Source organism: Halichoerus grypus, chromosome 5 (assembly GCF_964656455.1).
Source record: "Halichoerus grypus chromosome 5, mHalGry1.hap1.1, whole genome shotgun sequence".
Classification (NCBI taxonomy): domain Eukaryota; kingdom Metazoa; phylum Chordata; class Mammalia; order Carnivora; family Phocidae; genus Halichoerus; species Halichoerus grypus.
In genome coordinates, this window is record NC_135716.1 from 180,056,530 (window position 1) to 180,075,623 (window position 19,094).

General features: G+C 40.9%; 1 protein-coding gene across 9 annotated transcripts in view; it reads right to left on the reverse strand.

Annotated features, from left to right (window-relative positions):
- KIF1B (kinesin family member 1B) overlaps window positions 1–19,094 on the reverse strand; it is a 137,807-nt gene that overhangs the window by 97,844 nt on the left and 20,869 nt on the right. For all 9 annotated transcript variants that reach the window (XM_036123477.2, XM_036123474.2, XM_036123471.2 and 6 more), the window contains exons 3-4: window positions 2,684–2,760; window positions 1,751–1,930 (exon numbers count right to left, since the gene is read on the reverse strand). In XM_036123477.2, the coding sequence (XP_035979370.1) occupies window positions 1,751–1,930; window positions 2,684–2,760 (257 nt within the window). The remainder of the gene's footprint in view (window positions 1–1,750; window positions 1,931–2,683; window positions 2,761–19,094) is intronic.

The following is a 19,094-nucleotide window of genomic DNA, read 5'->3' on the forward strand; positions in this document are numbered from 1 at the left end:
GAGAGAGGCACGAACAGCATAAATGAGAGAAGTACAAAGATACCTATGAGTGCTAAACAAATTAGTGAGATCCCTTTCCTCTTTCTCAAAATATTAATGGCAACAACATCAAAGGAAAATGGCTTTGAATGAAATAAGGGGACAGTGTGAATGCATTCTCCTCATCTCATCTTTATTCTCCCTTGATGACAGCACCCCAGAAATGTCTCCTTAGAAAGCAAGCCATTTAGGGAAGAGGAGGAGTTCTGTCTCTTGAGATTCTGTGTTAGGTCCCTGGCACATTAAATTTATGTGAATTCAATTCTTCACATTATCCTAGAGTAACTGTGACTCTACTATTAGTATTATTATGTAGCAGTCAAACCAATATTAAACTACATTTTGGGGATGCCTGGGTGGCTCAGTTGGTTAAGCGTCTGCCTTCAGCTAGGGTCATGATCCCAGGGTCCTGGGACTGAGTCCCACATTGGGACCTTGCTTAGTGGGGAGCCTGCTTCTCCCTCTGCCTGCCGCTCCCCCTGCTTGTGTGCATGTGCACTCTCTGACAAAAACAAAACAAAACAAAAAAGCCCATTTTGCACACATTTTATTTATCATGCTATATAAATTTTATTTTATACTGCCAGTTACTATATACATCACAAATCATACATACATATGTATAAAGAGAGAATGCATACTCTTTCAAGGGAGTAAATGAAGGTATTTAAGAATAATTTTGATAGTATGAGGTGCCTAGCTGGCTCAGTCAATGGAACATGCAACTCTTGATCTCAGGGTTTTGAGTTCAAGCCCCACATTGGATGTAGAGAGTACTTAAAAATAAAATCTTGGGCGCCTGGGTGGCTCAGTTGGTTGAGCGGCTGCCTTCAGCTCAGGTCATGATCCTAGAGTCCCAGATCGAGTCCCACATCTGGCTCCCTGCTCAGTAGGGAGTCTTCTTCTCCCTCTGACCCTCCCCCCTCTCATGGTTGCTCACTCTCTCTCTCTCTCTCTCTCTCTCTCAAATAAATAAATAAATAAATCTTTTTAAAAAATTAAAAATAAAAATAAAATCTTTAGGGGCGCCTGGGTGGCTCAGTCGTTAAGCGTCTGCCTTCGGCTCAGGTCATGATCCCAGGGTCCAGGGATTGAGCCCCGCATCGGGCTCCCTGCTCAGTGGGAAGCCTGCTTCTCCCTCTCCCACTCCCCACTGCTTGTGTTCCCTCTCCCACTGTCTCTGTCAAATAAATAAATAAAATCTTAAAAAAAAAAAAAAAAAAGAATTCTCAGACTGTTCAAGCTTAACGTGATAGTATTAAATTATTAAGATAAAAGGAAAATATCTCTGATAAGGCAACCAAAAAACTAAAAAATAATCACATGCTTAAAAGATGAACTATATATGGGACATGGGAAAAAAAATGTGACCAACAACACCAATCAGGCGTCCCCAGGATTCAGAACAAAGCCTGCTATATACTACCATTTTTTTTTAAGAAGCTGGTAACACTGTTCAAAAGATAAAATACCCAGACAAGGGTATACAGCAAAACCTTTACAGAATGCCAACTTCCCCACCTTTAAAGACAGACATGTATACACGTCATACTATTAGCTCCTTCGACGGAAAGTAACAAGTGATTTGTTTTTGTGCCTTGCATATGATAGTCCCTGAATAAATCTTTGCTAAATAAAAATAACTGTTACAGCAATCAAAGACTAAGAGTAATATTAAACAGAGGTCTTTTGTTGTTTTTTGTTTTCTTACCTGTGGAATGATGCCAGCCTGGCTTTCTTCTTGTTTACCCATCATTGTATAAGATTTCCCAGCACCAGTCTGCCCATAGGCAAAAATACAGACATTATATCCCTCAAAGGCATGTAAGAGCATTTCCTTTCCAATGTCATTGTACACACGGTTTTGAGATGCAAAACAGGGATCTTCAGGCTGTAAAATTAAAAGAAGAAATAAATGACATTTTATTCGTATACTTTCCTATGCTTATTTGATTACTGCTATAATAAATTCAAGTGTTTGGAATCTCAACAGTCAATTATTAAAACATATTATAAAATTTTTAAGTCCCTCCTACACATAGCTTATTTTTCTCTTATTAAACACACACACACAGTCATCCAGCTCAGCCATACATAAAAATAGCTACATGAAATTATCTCACTTGATTACATGTCACTTTCCATAACCTTAAAAGTATCACTCTTCCATTCACAGAAATGTGCAAGAAAATTTTCTTAAATGGAAAATGGTACTAAAAGCTCAGAGGTCAAGTCCACATATAAAAATACTTCCCTGTACTCAGTCCAGGTAGTATAGCTATTTCTCAGTAAACCTAGCTTTCAGTGACAAACGTTGTCCAACCCCCTTCACAGGCCCTTTTGTTGGCCATCAGGCTCTGTCAGTAGTTTAAAACCTCTCCTACTCCAGCACAAAACAGAAAAAAAAACCCAAAAAACTAAAAACATGTAATGAAGAGAAGCAAATGCAAACTGTAGTTCAGGAACAATCCCTAGAAGCCAACAAGATTTGGGGTCCTCTACTAAGCAGGATACTGCAAAGGGCCTTGCTCTCTCCATTTTCCTAGGTGTTGGTCATCTCTGTACTCCATCTGGACCTTCAAGCTCTTTCAAAACTGTTCACAACCTGCATTGTTCTATTATACTGCACCATAAGTATACTCACCGAGGTGTGAGACCAGTAGGAGTAGTCGAAACTAAAGGACTTTGGAGCTTCCTTTGGGTTCTTTGGGTTAATAATACCTAGAGAATAAAAATGATTTGATTTTATAAGTCACTCGGTTACATGTTCTTTAGTTCAACATGATGTTATGTTGTAAGTTCAAAACATCCAAATCAGTAAATTCATACCACTGAATCTGAAGAAGGTAATCGAAAAATAAAAATAATCACACTTTTAAAAGGCAGGATCTGTATATAGAACTTAAAAGAATCAGACCATCAGTATTCACTGGGTACCACTAGGATTCAGAACACAGTTTGGTACATAGCAGGTGCTCAGTAAATATTTTATGGCTGAACCATACGTAAATAAGCAGCCAAAAGTCAGAAACAGGCCACACATAACTATTTGCATAAATATTTCAATACATTAGAAATAAAAATTAGAAAATTACTGAATACAACTACTACCTGAAATAAACCCTTTTTAAATATCTTATTATCTACTTTAGAAAAGCATTTTCTTTTTAAAGATTTTATTTATTTATTTGACAGAGAGACAGACAGCAACAGAGGGAACACAAGCAGGGGGAGTGGGAGAGGGAGAAGCAGGCCTCCCGCCAAGCAGGAAGCCCGATGTGGGACTCGATCCCAGGACCCTGGGATCATGACCTGAGCCGAAGGCAAACGCCTAACGACTGAGCCACCCAGGCAGCCAGAAAAGCATTTGATAATTAAGTATTCATCGGAAAGACAGTCTTATTTCTGAAATCCACATTTGATAATAACATGTTATATATATGTATGTATACACGTACATAAGTGTATTATGCATGTACACAGTGGAATCACAGACCACAAATCATCTGCAGAGTGTTGCAGGCAACAAAATTACTTTTTCTTTAAAGATTTTATTTATTTATTTGAGAGAGAAAGCACACACGAGTTCGAGGAGGGGGGAGGGGCAGAGGAAGAGGGAGACGCAGACTCCTCCCTGAGCAGGGAGTCTGACTTGGGCTCGATCCCAGGACCCTGAGATCATGACCTGAGCCAAAGTCAGATGCTCAACCAAATGAGCCACCCAGGCGCCCCTAGACAGCAAAATTACTTTTTTTTTTTTTAAAGATTTTTATTTATTTATTGAGAGAGAGAGTGATAGAGAGAGAGCATGAGAGGGGGAGAGTCAGAGGAAGAAGCAGACTCCCCGCTGAGCAGGGAGCCCTATGCGGGACTCGATCCCGGGACTCCAGGATCATGACCTGAGCCGAAGGCAGTCGCTTAAACAACTGAGCCACCCAGGCGCCCCAAAATTACTCTTTGACTGAAAAGCATGAAGCCTTACTGTTCCTACTGAAAGTATTTCTCGTGTGATTAATCCAATCACGCTATTCTTCAGGGACTGTCTGAACACTGAGGCTTGGCCTCTCTTCCTTTCTCATACACACAAAGCTTTAGTGCCTCATATTTCACATGGAATAGAATCTTTATAACATGTAGTCATGAAATCTCCTCAAAGACCAGACATCTCAACCAATCCACTTCTCTAAGGCACGGCCACATCCCAGGCTATGAGTGAGATCAGGATTAAAAAATAAATCTGTCCAGGGCAGCTGCTGCTCAGGACACAAATAGCAACAGTTGCCATGGTGCTTAGTTCTCTCTCTTGCTGGATTCCAGCGGGTATGGCCACACACTTACGTTCAAATCTCAACTGCTGACAGAGTATGAATAAGGCTTGCACTGCACATAATCATGTGACAAGGAGACGTGGTTCTAGAAAGAACATCTCCCCACACACAAACGGCAACCTAAGCAATGAAGTGTGCTTCTAACCAAAAGGCACTAGGGACAAGATTTAAATAATAGCCAACATTCGTGGAGCACTATAAGCACTATAAATAAGCACTGAGCTCTAAGAACTTCCTGTGTACTGATCCTCCCTACCACTAAGGCCGACAGAGGTTTTATTACCGCCATTGTATAGACAGAGACACCATCACAAAGAGGTTAAGTAACTTAACCAAGGCTACAGAGCTAGCCAGTGGCAATCCAGGATGTGGACTTGGACAGTTTAACTCCAGAGTCCCCACTCTTAGCCAAGACACCCATCATCTATAGGCTTATTCTCCACCGATATGCAGGTAGAGAATATGTATGTATACCTATATGTATGTAGCGACTGCCAAGGCAAACACAGTAAGGCATTTTTATGCATATGCATACATATGTGTGCATGTACACACATGTATATGGCCACCCCCCTAAAATTACATCACAGGCATTGTTTAAAACTCTCCTTACCCATTTAAAACTAAGAACTATGAGGACTACAATTCCTAAAAGATGAAAGACTACACACAAACTCTACCAAGCAAATGGAAATTAGTGTCATGCTACATGCACCAGATTCAGGTTTCAGTGGCGCAGCGATAAAGACAATGACAAGACATCAGATATGACCCCTAAAGTAGTCTTCACTACTCAAAACTGTTAATATAAACACTTTCTAACCTCTAGGAAATGCTGTCATAAAACTTTGAAGCCATACTTCACTCACTCTTTTTTCTTTTTTTTAAAAGATTTTATTTATTTATTTGACAGAGAGAGACAGCGAAAGAGGGAACACAAGCAGAGGGAGTGGGAGAGGGAGAAGCAGGCTTCCAGCAGAGCAGGGAGTCCGATGCAGGGCTCGATCCCAGGACCCTGGGATCATGACCTGAGCCGAAGGCAGACGCTTAACGACTGAGCCACTCAGGCACCCCCTTCACTCACTGTTTTTTTTTTTTTTTTTTAAAGATTTTATTTATTTATTTGACAGAGAGAGACACAAGCAGGGGGAGGGGAGAGGGAGAAGCAGGCTTCCCGCGGAGCAGGGAGCCCAATGTGGGGCTCAATCCCAGGACCCTGAGATCATGACCTGAGCCGAAGGCAGACGCTTAACGACTGAGCCACCCAGGCGCCCTTCACTCACTCTTTTAGCTACTCACTGGTGGTACCAATTTTGCCAAGAACAACTTAAGAAAGGCTAGTTTTCAGATCCCACCTCTTTGTTCTCTTTTTCCTAGTACTAAGAAGCAGAAACACTACACCAGCGAGCAATTTTCTTGATTCACAGGAAATCCTTTTCCTCTTCCTCAAGATTCCCTCCTTCCAGATCTTTGCAACTTCTGAATCTACTCGTCTCCTAACTTACAGATCTGAAACCAAGCTGCCTTTTAAGTAACTGCCTGTATGTACACAAAACCCTTTTTTATTTTAACATAAATAAGTAAATCAAAATATAATTCTGAAGAGCTATTTTCGTAATAGTTATGTCAAACAAGATGAAACTTACCCACAATATTTAAAAGATTTTAATTCCTAAATGAAAGATATTTACAGAAAACACCTTAGAACAATGTAAAACTCAATACCGTTGTTACCTGTTTGAGGGGGCAGTGTAAGCCCCAAAAGGCATGGATAATTTCTATATGTTAGCTGGGGACTATTTAATAGGATAGTTTGTTTTATATAATTCTTTATATTTATATATGCATTGTACTATCTTGAATATATGAAAAGTTTACTAATAAAACATTTTGAAACTTCCCAACTCTGCAAACGAAAACAGTTATAAAAATAAAATATCAGTAACAGCCCTTCACCTCATCAGAAGCCCATGAACTCCACCATTATTTCCAAGGACAACGAACTAATGTTTTCTAATGTACCAAAGGTTTTCTCTTTCTGAATTAGTAACAGTTGAGATCTAACTTACTTCCTTTAACCCAACTAAGAAATAGGATGTTTCCAACTATGAATAAAAGGGGGGAGAGGGACACAGTACTTGTAATGGAAAGGGCATGGGATTTGGATCAAAAGACCATTTAGAATATGTTAATATTCTAAACATATGATGAACACTTAATAAATATATTCAGGATTTTTTGTCACCTTGGGTATCGCTGCACTTTGAGTCCTCTCTAAAACTGAGATAATACCTAGTTCACAGGATTAAATGAGTAAAGCACTACACAAATGCTAATTTTCAAAAATAGGTATTTTATCTTGTTTTTAACTCTCTCAGTGTTTTGGTGGATATGTTAACCCTATTCCATGGTCCTTAAACCAAAGTGAGGAAAGTTCATATACTAACTGATAAAATAAGAATTCTATTTCATGGCAAGAATCAAAGTACTACAATGGGGTCCTATAGCTGTATCACCACATCTCTGATGTTCCTACCACATTATAAATCCCTTCAGTATATGGACCATGTCTTGTGGATCCTCTACAATGCCCTACACCAAATAGGCACTCAGATGCATGTCCTTCTTTTGTCATGTGTAATTTTATTTTATTTTATTTTTTTTGTCATGTGTAATTTTAATTTCACTAAATCCTATACCATTTTCAGCATAAAAAGAAAAAGAAAAACAGTGCATACCTATGCAATATACACATAAAATATCAGTTCATTTCATCAACTTTCACAGAAAGAATATGGAGAGAATAACCACAAGATTAGGCAATATTTAATACAACAGTTCTCTGTATCAAAGTCAACTGAGCTAAGAAAGCACATAAGAATGAAATAATAGTAATTAATGAATATCTTCAACATAAAAACTATTTTCACCAACATAAAAGCTGTTATAAACGCAGCATGCCTCCCAGGGCCACGTGTCATCAGTGTGCAGGCTTTGTTTACGATAAATCACCACTTTTTCCAACGAATGGACTCCAGGCATATTTTGAGGACTGGAGTCAGAACATAACTCTATTTTAAGTGCTGTACCCCTCATATTGCTTTATTTCCTATAAAATCACTTTTCATGCCACTTTTCAAGGCCCCTTTTAAGCAATTTCCACACCTGAGGCTTCCCCTCCTATTGAGACTTCTCTGGACACACAGTATACTCCAGACCTGGACCCATCTCCACAAGTAACTTTTCACAGATGATCTTAAGAGTCATCTCTAACTTTCTTTTCTCACACCCCACATATGATCTATCCTGTCAGCTCTACTTTCAAAATGAATCTAGAATCCCATGGCTTCTCACCACCACCATCATTTCCATCCTAGTCCAAGCCACCACCTCTCTCACCTGGAAGACGACAGTAACTCCTTACTGGGCTCCCGGCTTCCCCCTGGGCCCCTGGAGAGTCTTATCTCCACACTGCAAACACTGGTCCTTTTCTCACACTAACCCAGATCATATCCACGTCATGCCTCTGATGAACATTCCAACGGCTTCCTAACATACACTGAAGAAAACTCTACTCCCTCTCTGACCTACTGCCCAGTTACTGGAGTGATTCACCCCCTACTCCAGCCCCGCTGCCCTTCTCATTGAAGATATACACTCTCATTTCGGGGCCTTTGTACTTTGGCCCTACCAGGAATGCTACTCTCTCAGGTATCTGAACAGCCCCCTCCCTACCTTCATACAGGTCTCTGCTCAAACATCACCATATCAGATGGTCCTTTTCTGACCATCCTACTTAAACAGCATGCCTTCACTCTCCACCTGCTTACCCTGCTTTGTCTTCACTGCACTCCTGACTACCTGACTTGTCATGTGAGTCACTGGAATATAGGTTCCATGACACGAGAAATTCTGTTTCATCTACTGCTGTATCCCAGCTCCAAGGAGAGCACGTGCCACATAGTAAATACTCAATATATACCCAAAGAACCAATGACTATGTTAGTTTTATCTTTCCTTACAGACTGTTACTTCTTTGTAGCTAGAAACCATGACTTCTCTTTCTGCATCACTCAGTGTTGATTTCATAAGTAGGTGATGCTTATTTGTGAACTGGTACAGAGCTCTCCCAACACAACTCGCTTCCTGAGTCTTTTCTCCCTGAGCAGCCAACTTACTCAACTTCTGTTAAGAAAGTTCATCTCTGGGAGAGGAGGAATCTAAATTTCTATTTCAGGAGTAGAAATACAACTTCTAGGAAACAGCAGTAATGGGTAAACGGGACAGAAGGAAAGATGACCAGGTTTCAAATAGGAAAATGTGCTGATGGGGGTCACCAGGAAAGACAAGGGTAAAGGAAAATAATGGGAAGCAGAGAGTGGGGTAGGTATTGGAAATCCCCCTTCCTCCCCAGGTCTTTAGAACTGTCTCTTATAGTATGCATTTCACAGGAAATATGGAATCTCAGATCAGAAGACGTACCTTACCACCCAAATTTATTGCTGTAAAATTTTCTCCAGTGTTCTAGATATGACAAGCTTGACCTGCATAAGGATTCTTGTGTGGGTGTGAAACAGATTCTTGTCCTCACACTCAAGACACACACCCAAGAGGCAGTGCCATATGATAAACACCAACAGACATAAATGCTAATATTCTCAGCATTCATCTTCCCAAGCAGTTCCTCTGAAACACACATTCAGTTAGAAGGGTGAGGTACAGGACTCAATAAGCACTGGTTGAGCCACTGCTGAATACAACTGTACTCAGGATGGTGCAAAGATCTTCAACAAAAACACTTTGTTAGACGGCATCCAACCGAACAAGTCCATTTTCCTGACCTTTCTGCCTGTCTTCCAACAGTCCCTGCCCCTTTGCCTTCTGTACTTGTACTCATTGTACTCAGTTTTCCAAGTCTCCCAAGTTGGAAATAATGCTAGCTTCCATGCTAACATTCATCCTTCTCAAAAAAAGCACAATTGGGGCACCTGGGTGGCTCAGTTGGTTAAGCGTCCAACTCTTGATTTTGGCTCAGGTCATGATCTCATTGTTGTGAGATCAAGCCCCACGTTGGGCTCCATACTGGGCATGGAGTCTGCTTAAGATTCTCTCTCCCTCTGCCCCCCACCCCCCGCCAAAAAAGCAGCAGCAGCACTATTGCAAAATATCCCAAGATCCTATTTTAAGAAAGGAAAAGTTAAACACCCTTTCATTCATTGGGCACATTTATTAAGCACAAATTATGTACCAGACAATGTGCTGGAGATACAATGGCAAGCAAACAAGTTATTTCTGCCCTTCTAGAGCTAATAGCCAATGGAGGAGACAGACATATAATCACACAAAATAAATAAACACTTTCAAATTATGATAAGAGCCATTCTAGATTAAGCATGGAGTCCTAGAAGAACACAGAAACAGGTATGTATAAAAAGAAACTTTTAAGAGAGATGATTTTTGAGTTAGTAAACTCTGATTTGATAAAACAGAAAAGGCTGGGATGAGGATAAATAGGAGACAGCTAGGGAAAGTGGAGAGATAACCACAGCTAACACTTATTAAATGCTTACTATGTTCCAAGCACTGTGCTAAAGCATTACATGTATTCACTCACTTAGTCCTTATAATAACCTTATGAGGTAGGTAACTATTATCACCTCCACTTTACATTTGAGGCACCAAAGAAGGCACCTGCCCAAGGCCAGAGGCTGGACTAAACTTTGGAAGATGTGGCTCCCAAGGCTCCAAACCACTGGGCAGTATGCTTCCCAAGAAAGGAAGGAAGCCCTTGGGCAAAAAGACACATGTGGCATCCAGATACTGGTTTGGCAGGTGTGGCTCAAGTACAAGAAACAACAAAGAATTAGAAAAGCACTAAAATCTCAGGGCCAAATCACCGATGGACCTCAAGGAGTTGGTGAACCCCTGGGCAATGAGAAGCCACTGGAATGACTTGATACATTTATAGACTACAGTATGGAGAGTGGACTGGAAGAAGGCATGAGTGGAAGTGTAGAGACTAATTACACAGAACACAGCAGCCACTGCAGAATGTTTGGGAAATTTTGCTTGCCATTTATAGAATGACTCCCATGAGAACCGTACTTGGCATCAGAAACCCATGAGTTCCACTATGTAGCATTTGTGGGGGCAGGGAGAGAGAAAGGTCCATTCCTGTAACAAAAACATTGTGTCTCTTGATCCAAAACTGTATTTTGTCTTACAGTATGACTCAATATTCAGTGATCAAATACAAGTTGACCTAGGAATAGAAAATATTTTTAGAAGGCATTTTCAAGGATTTTAGCAATGAAGGAAACAGAATACTATAGCGGCTTTAATCTAACCACCCCATCCCAAGTATCCAGTATTATCCTAGCATCTATCTATAACTTTGACATATAACAAACTCTTTAAGCCTCAATTTTCTTATCTGTAAAATGGGTACAATAATATTATTACCTAACTTTATAGAATTGTTGTGGGGATTAATGACTAGTCCATGTCAAGAATTCTAATACAAAGCAAACGTTCAAAATATTCTTTCATTTAACAAATATTTGAGTGCCTACCATTGCCCCAGACCTGAAGTATCTAGTGAAAACTGGTCTCTTACCTTCAAGGAGCTTATATTCTAATCTGGAAGTCAAATAATTAACTAATGTAGACAGTATCATTCGGGGAAGACAGAGTTAGGCGATATAAGATGACAGTGGGGTAGCAGTGGTGGCTTTATTTTTTTTTTAAGATTTTATTTATTTATTTGAGAGATAGCGAGAGAGGGAACACAAGCAGGGGGAGTGGGAGAGAGATAAGCAGGCTTCCCGCTGAGCAGGGAGCCCGATGTGGGGCTCGATCCCAGGACCCTGGGACCATGACCTGAGTCAAAGGCAGACTCTTAACGACTGAGCCACCCAGGCAACCCGGCAGGGGTGGCTTTTAAAAGTGAACAGACTGCCACCTCTGGGGCACCTGGGCAGTGTAGTCGGTTAAGCATCCGACTCTTGGTTTGGGCTGAGGTCATGTACTGAGGGTCATGAGACTGAGCCCCGCTTAGGGCTCTGCACTCAGTTTGGAGTCTGCTTCAGACTCTCTCTCTCCCTCCCCTTCTGCCCCTCCCCTACCTAAAATAAACAAATAAATAAACAAATTTTTTTTTTTTTTAAAGGTGGGCAGACTGTCACCTCTGAAAAGGTAATATTTGAGCAGGGGCCTTAGTAACATTTAAAGAAAAGCAAGCCCACCACTGTAGCCAGAAAAAAATAAATAATGATGAGATGTAGGGTGCCTGGGTGGCTCAGCCAGTTAAGCATCTGCCTTCAGCTCAGGTCATGATCCCAGGGTCCTGGGATCGAGTCCCACATTGGGTTCCCTGCTCAGCAGGGTGTCTGCTTCTCCCTCTGCCCCTCATCCTTCTCTCATGCTCTAATAAATAAATAAAATCTTAAAAAAATAATAATGATGAGATGTCTAATCAGATAGCCAGCCAGAGGCCAAATTCTGTGGGGCCCTGTGACCAAGGTGAGGATTTTTAGTTTTATTCTAAAAGTGACAGGAAGTAAACAAAGGATTTGAAGCACAAGGTGACATAATCTGATTTACATTTCCAAACAGGACTCCAGCTACTGTATAGGAACAAAGGCAGAAGCAGAAAGACAGAAGCTACTGCAGCACTGACTCAGGCTAGAGTAGAAACAGTAAAAAGTTAACTGGATTCAGGACACACTGTGAAGGCAGAAGGGACAGGCCTTACTGATGGACTGCAGGCAGCCTATAAGAAAGAGAGAGATGGCCAGAATGACTCCAATATTTGGTCTGAGAAACTAAAAAGAATGGGTGCGAATGAAGGAAGGGCCACTTAGGTGCACAGGGAGGAGAAAACAACAGTTCTATTAAGGACATGTTAAGTTTAAGATACTTCTCAGGCTTTCAAGTAGGGTTAGGTTAGCAGCTGGGTGGACAATTCTAGAGATCTACGGAGAGGTCAGTCCAGGTTGGAGAAATGAATTTGGGAGTCATTGTCATCTCATGATCCTTACAGCCTTGAGCGTGAATGAAATCACCTAGAGAGTCTGTCTTCTCTGGAGACAGAAGAGAGATCAAAGAAAAGAGACAAAATCCTGGTGCGCTTTCAACCTAGGAGGTGAGGACGAACAGAGGGAGAATGGCCTGTGAGGGAGGAAGGCAAGCAGGAGAGGACAGGGACCCGAGAGCCAAGAGAGGAGATGGAAATGTTTCACGGAGGAAGTCAAGCTATGCTACCTATTATTATGACAATGCTGATGACCACAAGCTTCTCTGGCCCTCCTGGAGGAATGAGTCTTTGTTCTGGGGATCTCCTGACTTCCCGATGAACAACTTCATTCTGCTCCTCCTCACCTCTGTGCCTTGGTTCCCATCACCATCCAGATCTCATCTGGCTTCAAGGCTGTTTTCTTAAGTCCCCTTCACAAATCAGAAAGGCAGTTTCAGCACTGAAGGTCTGACTAGATCTTTCCCCAGTCCACAGGGAAGAGGATCTTGCATTTCTCTCTCCCTATGCCCTACACTCCTTTCCCCCTTTGTCTTCAAACATTTTATTCCTCGTGCTATAGTTGACACTCATTACCTTCGGAGACCTGGAGAAGAGTGAAGAACAGGACAGCTTCTTTCATGTGAAGGCTTACCTGAAGACGCTTATCCAAGACAAATGGAAATGCCTTTAAAATGATTATCACAAAATGTTCTATAGTTGTTAGTTTATTGATGAACCATAAGACCGTCTTCTCTTTCTCTTTCTTAGAGACTCTTCCAGTCAAAATTGGCCTTGCAAAGTCTGTTAAGTGCCCCAAGTTTTCCCCCTTTTTTCTTTGCCTTCTTCCCAACTTTGTTACTTCAGCATAAAGATGCAGAAATAATGTTTTAATTACTAAGCCCTAGAAAACAAGGCAGTCAAAACAAGATTTGTACTTAAAAACCTTTTTATTCTCCAGAATGAATTTGTTTATCTAATTTCTCAAAGTCTCTATGTAGCAATTATACTGCTGTTGGCAAACTATGAAAGATTTTGCCCACAACTACAATTAACTTATCATTGTGCAACACTGTAACTTTGTATTAACTTTTCTAACAGCAATGTTTGGGGCTTGTTAAAAATCCCAGTGACAGGGACGCCTGAGTGGCTCAGATGGTTAAGCGTCTGCCTTCGGCTCAGGTCATGATCCCAGCATCCTGGGATCGAGTCCTGCATTGGGCTCCCTGCTCCTTGAGAGCCTGCTTCTCCCTCTGCCTCTCTCTCTCTCTCTCTCTCTGTCTCTCATGAATAAATAAAATCTTTAAAAAAAAAAAAAATCCCAGTGACATCTTCAGTACAAACTTCCTCTTCCAAAAGCTTCTATACCCAAATTTTTTAAAAAATTGTACACAATAAAGCCATTTTGTACACCTATTCCAAAACCATTAAACCAAAACCCATAACATATTTCTCAGGATAACATATTTCTGGAAACATATTAAAATGATATAAAAGCATATTGCCATAAAGTATAATTGAGCAGAAGAACTATAATCATAAAGTTCCTTCATCATTTAAAATAACAAACTTAGATTCCAAATCCTATAAGCAATATAAATGTACTATATGTGTTCACTATATACTCAATCCCAGAGTATTAAAAATTAATATACAGTGGGGGGGGGAAAAAACCTACCAACTCCGTAATGTCACAATGTCATCAACTGGGTATAAAATAAATATGCTAGCTATAATAAACATTTTGTTTTAAAGATTTTACTTTTTTTTACGTAATCTCTACACCCAACATGGGGCTTGAACTCACAACCCCAAGATCAAGAGTTGTATGTATACTCTACCAACTGAGCCAGCCAGGCATCCCAAGCTCTAATAAACACAGAACAACTATCCCTAAGCAAATGTTGAATGACTGGAAGGGAGATGCTCTGGAAGGCCCAGCTCTTGTTCAGTCCAAGTGGCACAAAGATGGTGGAACTAGGAATAGTGTCCTTGTTATTCATAATTACCCTGCATCAAGAAGGGTCATCAAAATAAATTTTAACCCAACAGTTAAGTTCAAATTACACACAGACAGTACTTATACACAGAACACTAAATCCTACTAGTTTGAGAGGCAAGACGTACTGGACAGAGCTTAAGAGAGGGGTTCTAGAGCCAGGCGGCACAAGTTCATTTTCTAGGTCTCCCAATGCCTAGACCTGTGACCCCAGACAAGTCATCTGTGACATGGGGAAAAAAGGAGTATCTGCCCTAGGATTACTGTGAGGACTAAATGAGTTAAAATCTGTAAGTGCCTGACTGTGGCTGGCAGAGCTTAAGTGGTTATTACTGTTTTTGTTGTTGTTAATTACTAATGATGGTTTGTTTTTTTCCCCACTAACAGGCATTTAAAAAGCTGCTTTTGTTTCTTCCTTCACCCATTTTGCCTCCTCAAGTTTATTCAGAGTTACAAAATGAACTCTTGGTATCAGAGCAGAACAGTGTCACAGGGAAACAGTAAATGCAGTTCAGTCATTCACATGGCTTCTGCTAATTCTGGCCATACAGTTTTCTGTTCTGCCAAAACAAAAAGGCTTCCCAGACATTCCCTACCTTTCCCCCCCCCGCCCTATCCCTCAATTATTCAGATGTCTCCTGGATGCTTTCATGAGTCATCACACTGCTGTGATTATTTATCTCTAAGGCTCTGAGAGCCTGGTGGCCTGGTGGCCTCCTAGCCTATGCTTTCTGAATAACAAAAATCTAATTTCTTATAGATGTTCTCAAAAACCTAATTTCATATTTCTTATTCTTACTATCTGTATGTACAGAGCATTCATCCCTAAGCATGCAACTAAGAATTATTTTTACCTCACTGGAAATGATTTTGACAAAATTTATGCAATTGTTAATATGATAAGCAATTGCTAATATACTACCAAAAATTAATCTAAATACCTACCTGCCTACCAAAAACCAGATGCTGCAGGCCCTTTCCTGGTCTCACCAACAGCTCTCCAGACTTTGCTAGCTCCCATTACAGCACTTCACACTCCATGGGCAACTACTAAGAGCAATCAGCACCATGTTATCAGCATGGACTTTTAAAAATGAACTCCAAAACATCTCTTGAGAATTGGAAGGAAGGAAGGAAGGGGAAAAGGAAAAGGAAGGAAGAAAAGCCTGGGATGGTTGCTTTCCCTTTTGGAAAAAAAAACAACAAATGCATATATAAAGGCCACATGAAGTACAGTTTGGATTTAATCAAGGCAACCTCAAAAGACTACAACAATAAGATGCAAACTGGCACAGAAAGAGGACTAGGTTTCCTACAAGATTTTAGCTAGTCTTCTTCTCTTCACTGTTTTGGAATCTAGATGGCAGATTTTTTAGGTAATTGAAGAAGTTTAAATTATAAAATGTAATTAAAAGCAGTTACAAATACACAATACCAGGGATGCCTGGGTGGCTCAGTTGGTTAAGCGACTGCCTTCAGCTCAGGTCATGATCCTGGAGTCCCGGGATCGAGTCCCGCATTGGGCTCCCTGCTGAGCAGGGAGTCTGCTTCTCCCTCTGACCCTCCCCTCTCTCATGTGCGTGCTCTCTCTCACTCATTCTCTCTCTCTCAAATAAATAAAATCTTAAAAAAAAAAAAAAAAAAAAAAACAAATACACAATACCAAAGGTCTCCTCCAACTTGGGGATAAGTACAACTGTTTCTGCCTTTAAATTTATATTCCTATTGAAAATAACAATTTAGGTACCAAAACTAACCACAAAAAAACAAGCTAATGAGTAACTTCTCAAATACCATCCTATGCAGTATACCTGATTCCATGTGATCCTCACAGCAACCCTGGGACATTAGGCTAGGTGGGCACTAGCAACACTTCCACTGAATAAACAAAAGACTGAAGGTTCAAGTGTCTGATCATAGAGAAGCTAAATAATGAAGGCTTCATAAATACAACAGAAGACCATGTAGCCACTAAAATCACATTCTTAAAGAATACATGGGGAAATGTACCCAATACACTATTAAGTAAAAGACCAAAGAGGCTACAGTCTTTACAAAGAGAGAGGAGAGTCAATGAACAAACTTTAGCTTTTATTCTGAGTGAAATGGGAACCATCTTAGAGTTTTGCGGAAAAAAAACCAAAGAACAATCCGATTTCCATAGTATTGTTCTAGCTGCTCTGTCGAGAAGAGAGTCCTAGAAAACAAGGGTCGAAGCCCAAAGACTTGCTAGGAGGCGACTGCGGGTGGTGGCAGGAGGGGAAGAGTGGTCAGATTCTGAGTATCTTCTGAGGCAGAGCCCACAGGCCTTTCTGACAGAGGGAGGAAAGGAGAGAAGTCAAGGACGATTACATTATTTTTGCCCTGAACAACCACAAAGACAGAATTTCCACTGAGTTGAAGGAGAGTGCAGGGGAGCAGGACTGGAAGAGGACATATTAGGAATTCAGTTTTGAACATGTTGGGTTCGACATGTTCAGCTTTCCAATTCCTTCCTTCCCTACCTGTGTGGGCTTACACTCTTCTTTACAGCAGGCCTAAGAAGTGGTTTTAAAGCTCAACTGTTTGATAATAGGGGATTAGCTAAATAAATTACGGTTTATTAATATAACAATACTACATAGCCATTACAATCACGTTCTTGAAGAATACTTAAAAGAAATGTGCTCAATAAGTTAATGATAATTTATCTCATCTAAAAGAAGGTACGGGGCGCCTGGGTGGCTCAGTCGTTAAGCGTCTGCCTTCAGCTCAGGTCATGATCCCAGGGTCCTGGGATCGAGCCCCACATCGGGCTCCCTGCTCCGCGGGAAGGCTGCTTCTCCCTCTCCCATTCCCCCTGCTTGTGTTCCCTCTTTCACTGTGTCTCTCTCTGTCAAATAAATAAATAAAATATTTTAAAAAATCAAAAAATCAAAATAAGTAAATAAATAAAAGAAGGTACATTCCAGGGATACATTCCAGGATGTCAGCTTAGTAAGTTGCCACATGAGAAGTCATCGTGTCAGATGTAGAAGAAAATACAAAGTCTGTTTTGGGCCTGAGGAAAGGGAGGCAAAAGCTGCTTTAAAGGCTGACAGGGGTAGCAGAAGGTCAGGGTGTAAAAAGGTGCACGGCAAAGTCAGGGGCCAGCAGACAGTGCTAAATTGAGAAGGCTAGCCTCAAAAATCATCTAAAGGTCATTCTAAAGGACAAACTCAGTTTCAGTCAACTCTTGAGGAAATGTATCATTTCTGGGGCACCTCTGTTCCCCAACCGCAACACCCCCACACATACCCCCCTCACGGCTGTAACTCCAAGTCCTGACTAGAAGAAAAGTGTTTCAGTTCAAATTTTTTAAAAAGTTTAATGCCACTGGTACCCAAGTTGATTTCAGTAGATTTTACTAAGCTCTTCTCCCAGTGCCATAGAAGCTCTTGTTGCTGCTTACCGTCTTCCACTCCAGTGACCAAATGAGTGTCATTTAATCAATATGTACATCACTTAGAGAGTTAACATGCCTCTCTTTGGAAAAAGGAGTGAAAAGTGTCTAGAAGGATTCAGAAAGAGGGGGCAGGAGAAAAATGTCATGGGCTTGTGCCCCTCACATTGAGAAGCCCTGGTCACAGATATAAATAGGCACGGTACATAGTAGCTCTATTTGCAAGGTGAGGACTTCGTTTTTTCCCTTTGTATACTTTCCAAATTAAGTACTTAGTATACAAACAGTAGATAGATTCATAAAATTTATAATTTATAGGGGCACCTGGGTGGCTCAGTGGGTTGAGCCTCTGACTCTTGGTTTCAGCTCAGGTCATGATCTCAGGGTCGTGAGCTCAAGCCCCACATTGGGGTCTATGCTCAGCATAGAGTCGGCCTGGGACTCTCCCTCTCCCTCTGCCCCCCCCCCGCCCCCGACTCGTGCACGTGCACACTCCCTTTCTAAAAATAAATAAATAAATCTTTACATATATATATATATTTTTAAAATAAAATGTAAAAGCTGTGACAAGAGGACAAAAGCGCAGGTACCCAGCAGACAGTTACAGAACAGGATTCTCACCTCTGCAGCTCCCCTGTCTGACCCTTCCAGATCTCTCTGCCCACCGTCTCATCTCTGAAGCATGCTGAATTTTGTCATGATTGCCTTACTTTTCTTCATAGTTTTACCCGTGTCTTTGTACGGCATAAAGAATACAGAGAACAGCTTTGCATGCTTTGAAATCTATATAAATACACCGATTTCTTTTTTGAGTTGCTTGTATAGCTACAGTTTGTTTATAATTTGTGTGTGTGCACATAGTAATTCTTCTCTGCTGTATTCTATTTTATGTAAATTTACCATGATTTATTTATCCATTCCCCTGTTGATAGATACTGGGGTTGATTCCAGTTTTTTGCTCTAAGAAAAAATCATGCTGCTAAGAGAGTTTAAATGCCCAAGTGGTGCCTGGGAGGCTCAGTCGGTTAAGCATCTGACTCTCGATCTCAGCTCAGGTCTTTGATCTCAGGGTCGTTGAGTTCAAGGCCCTTGCATGAAGCCTACTTACTAAAAAAAAAGTCTAAATGCCCCAATCTTCAGCAGCCGTTTTAGTGGTAGATTAAATGGTAGCAGGTTATAGAGACACATGATTGGGCATGAGTGAGATATGCAGCTCACAGAATGCATCCTGAGAAAGGGTAGGTTAAGAACTACTGAGCAGTCCATCTCTAAGGTTAGAGCACCTGGTATGGAGGT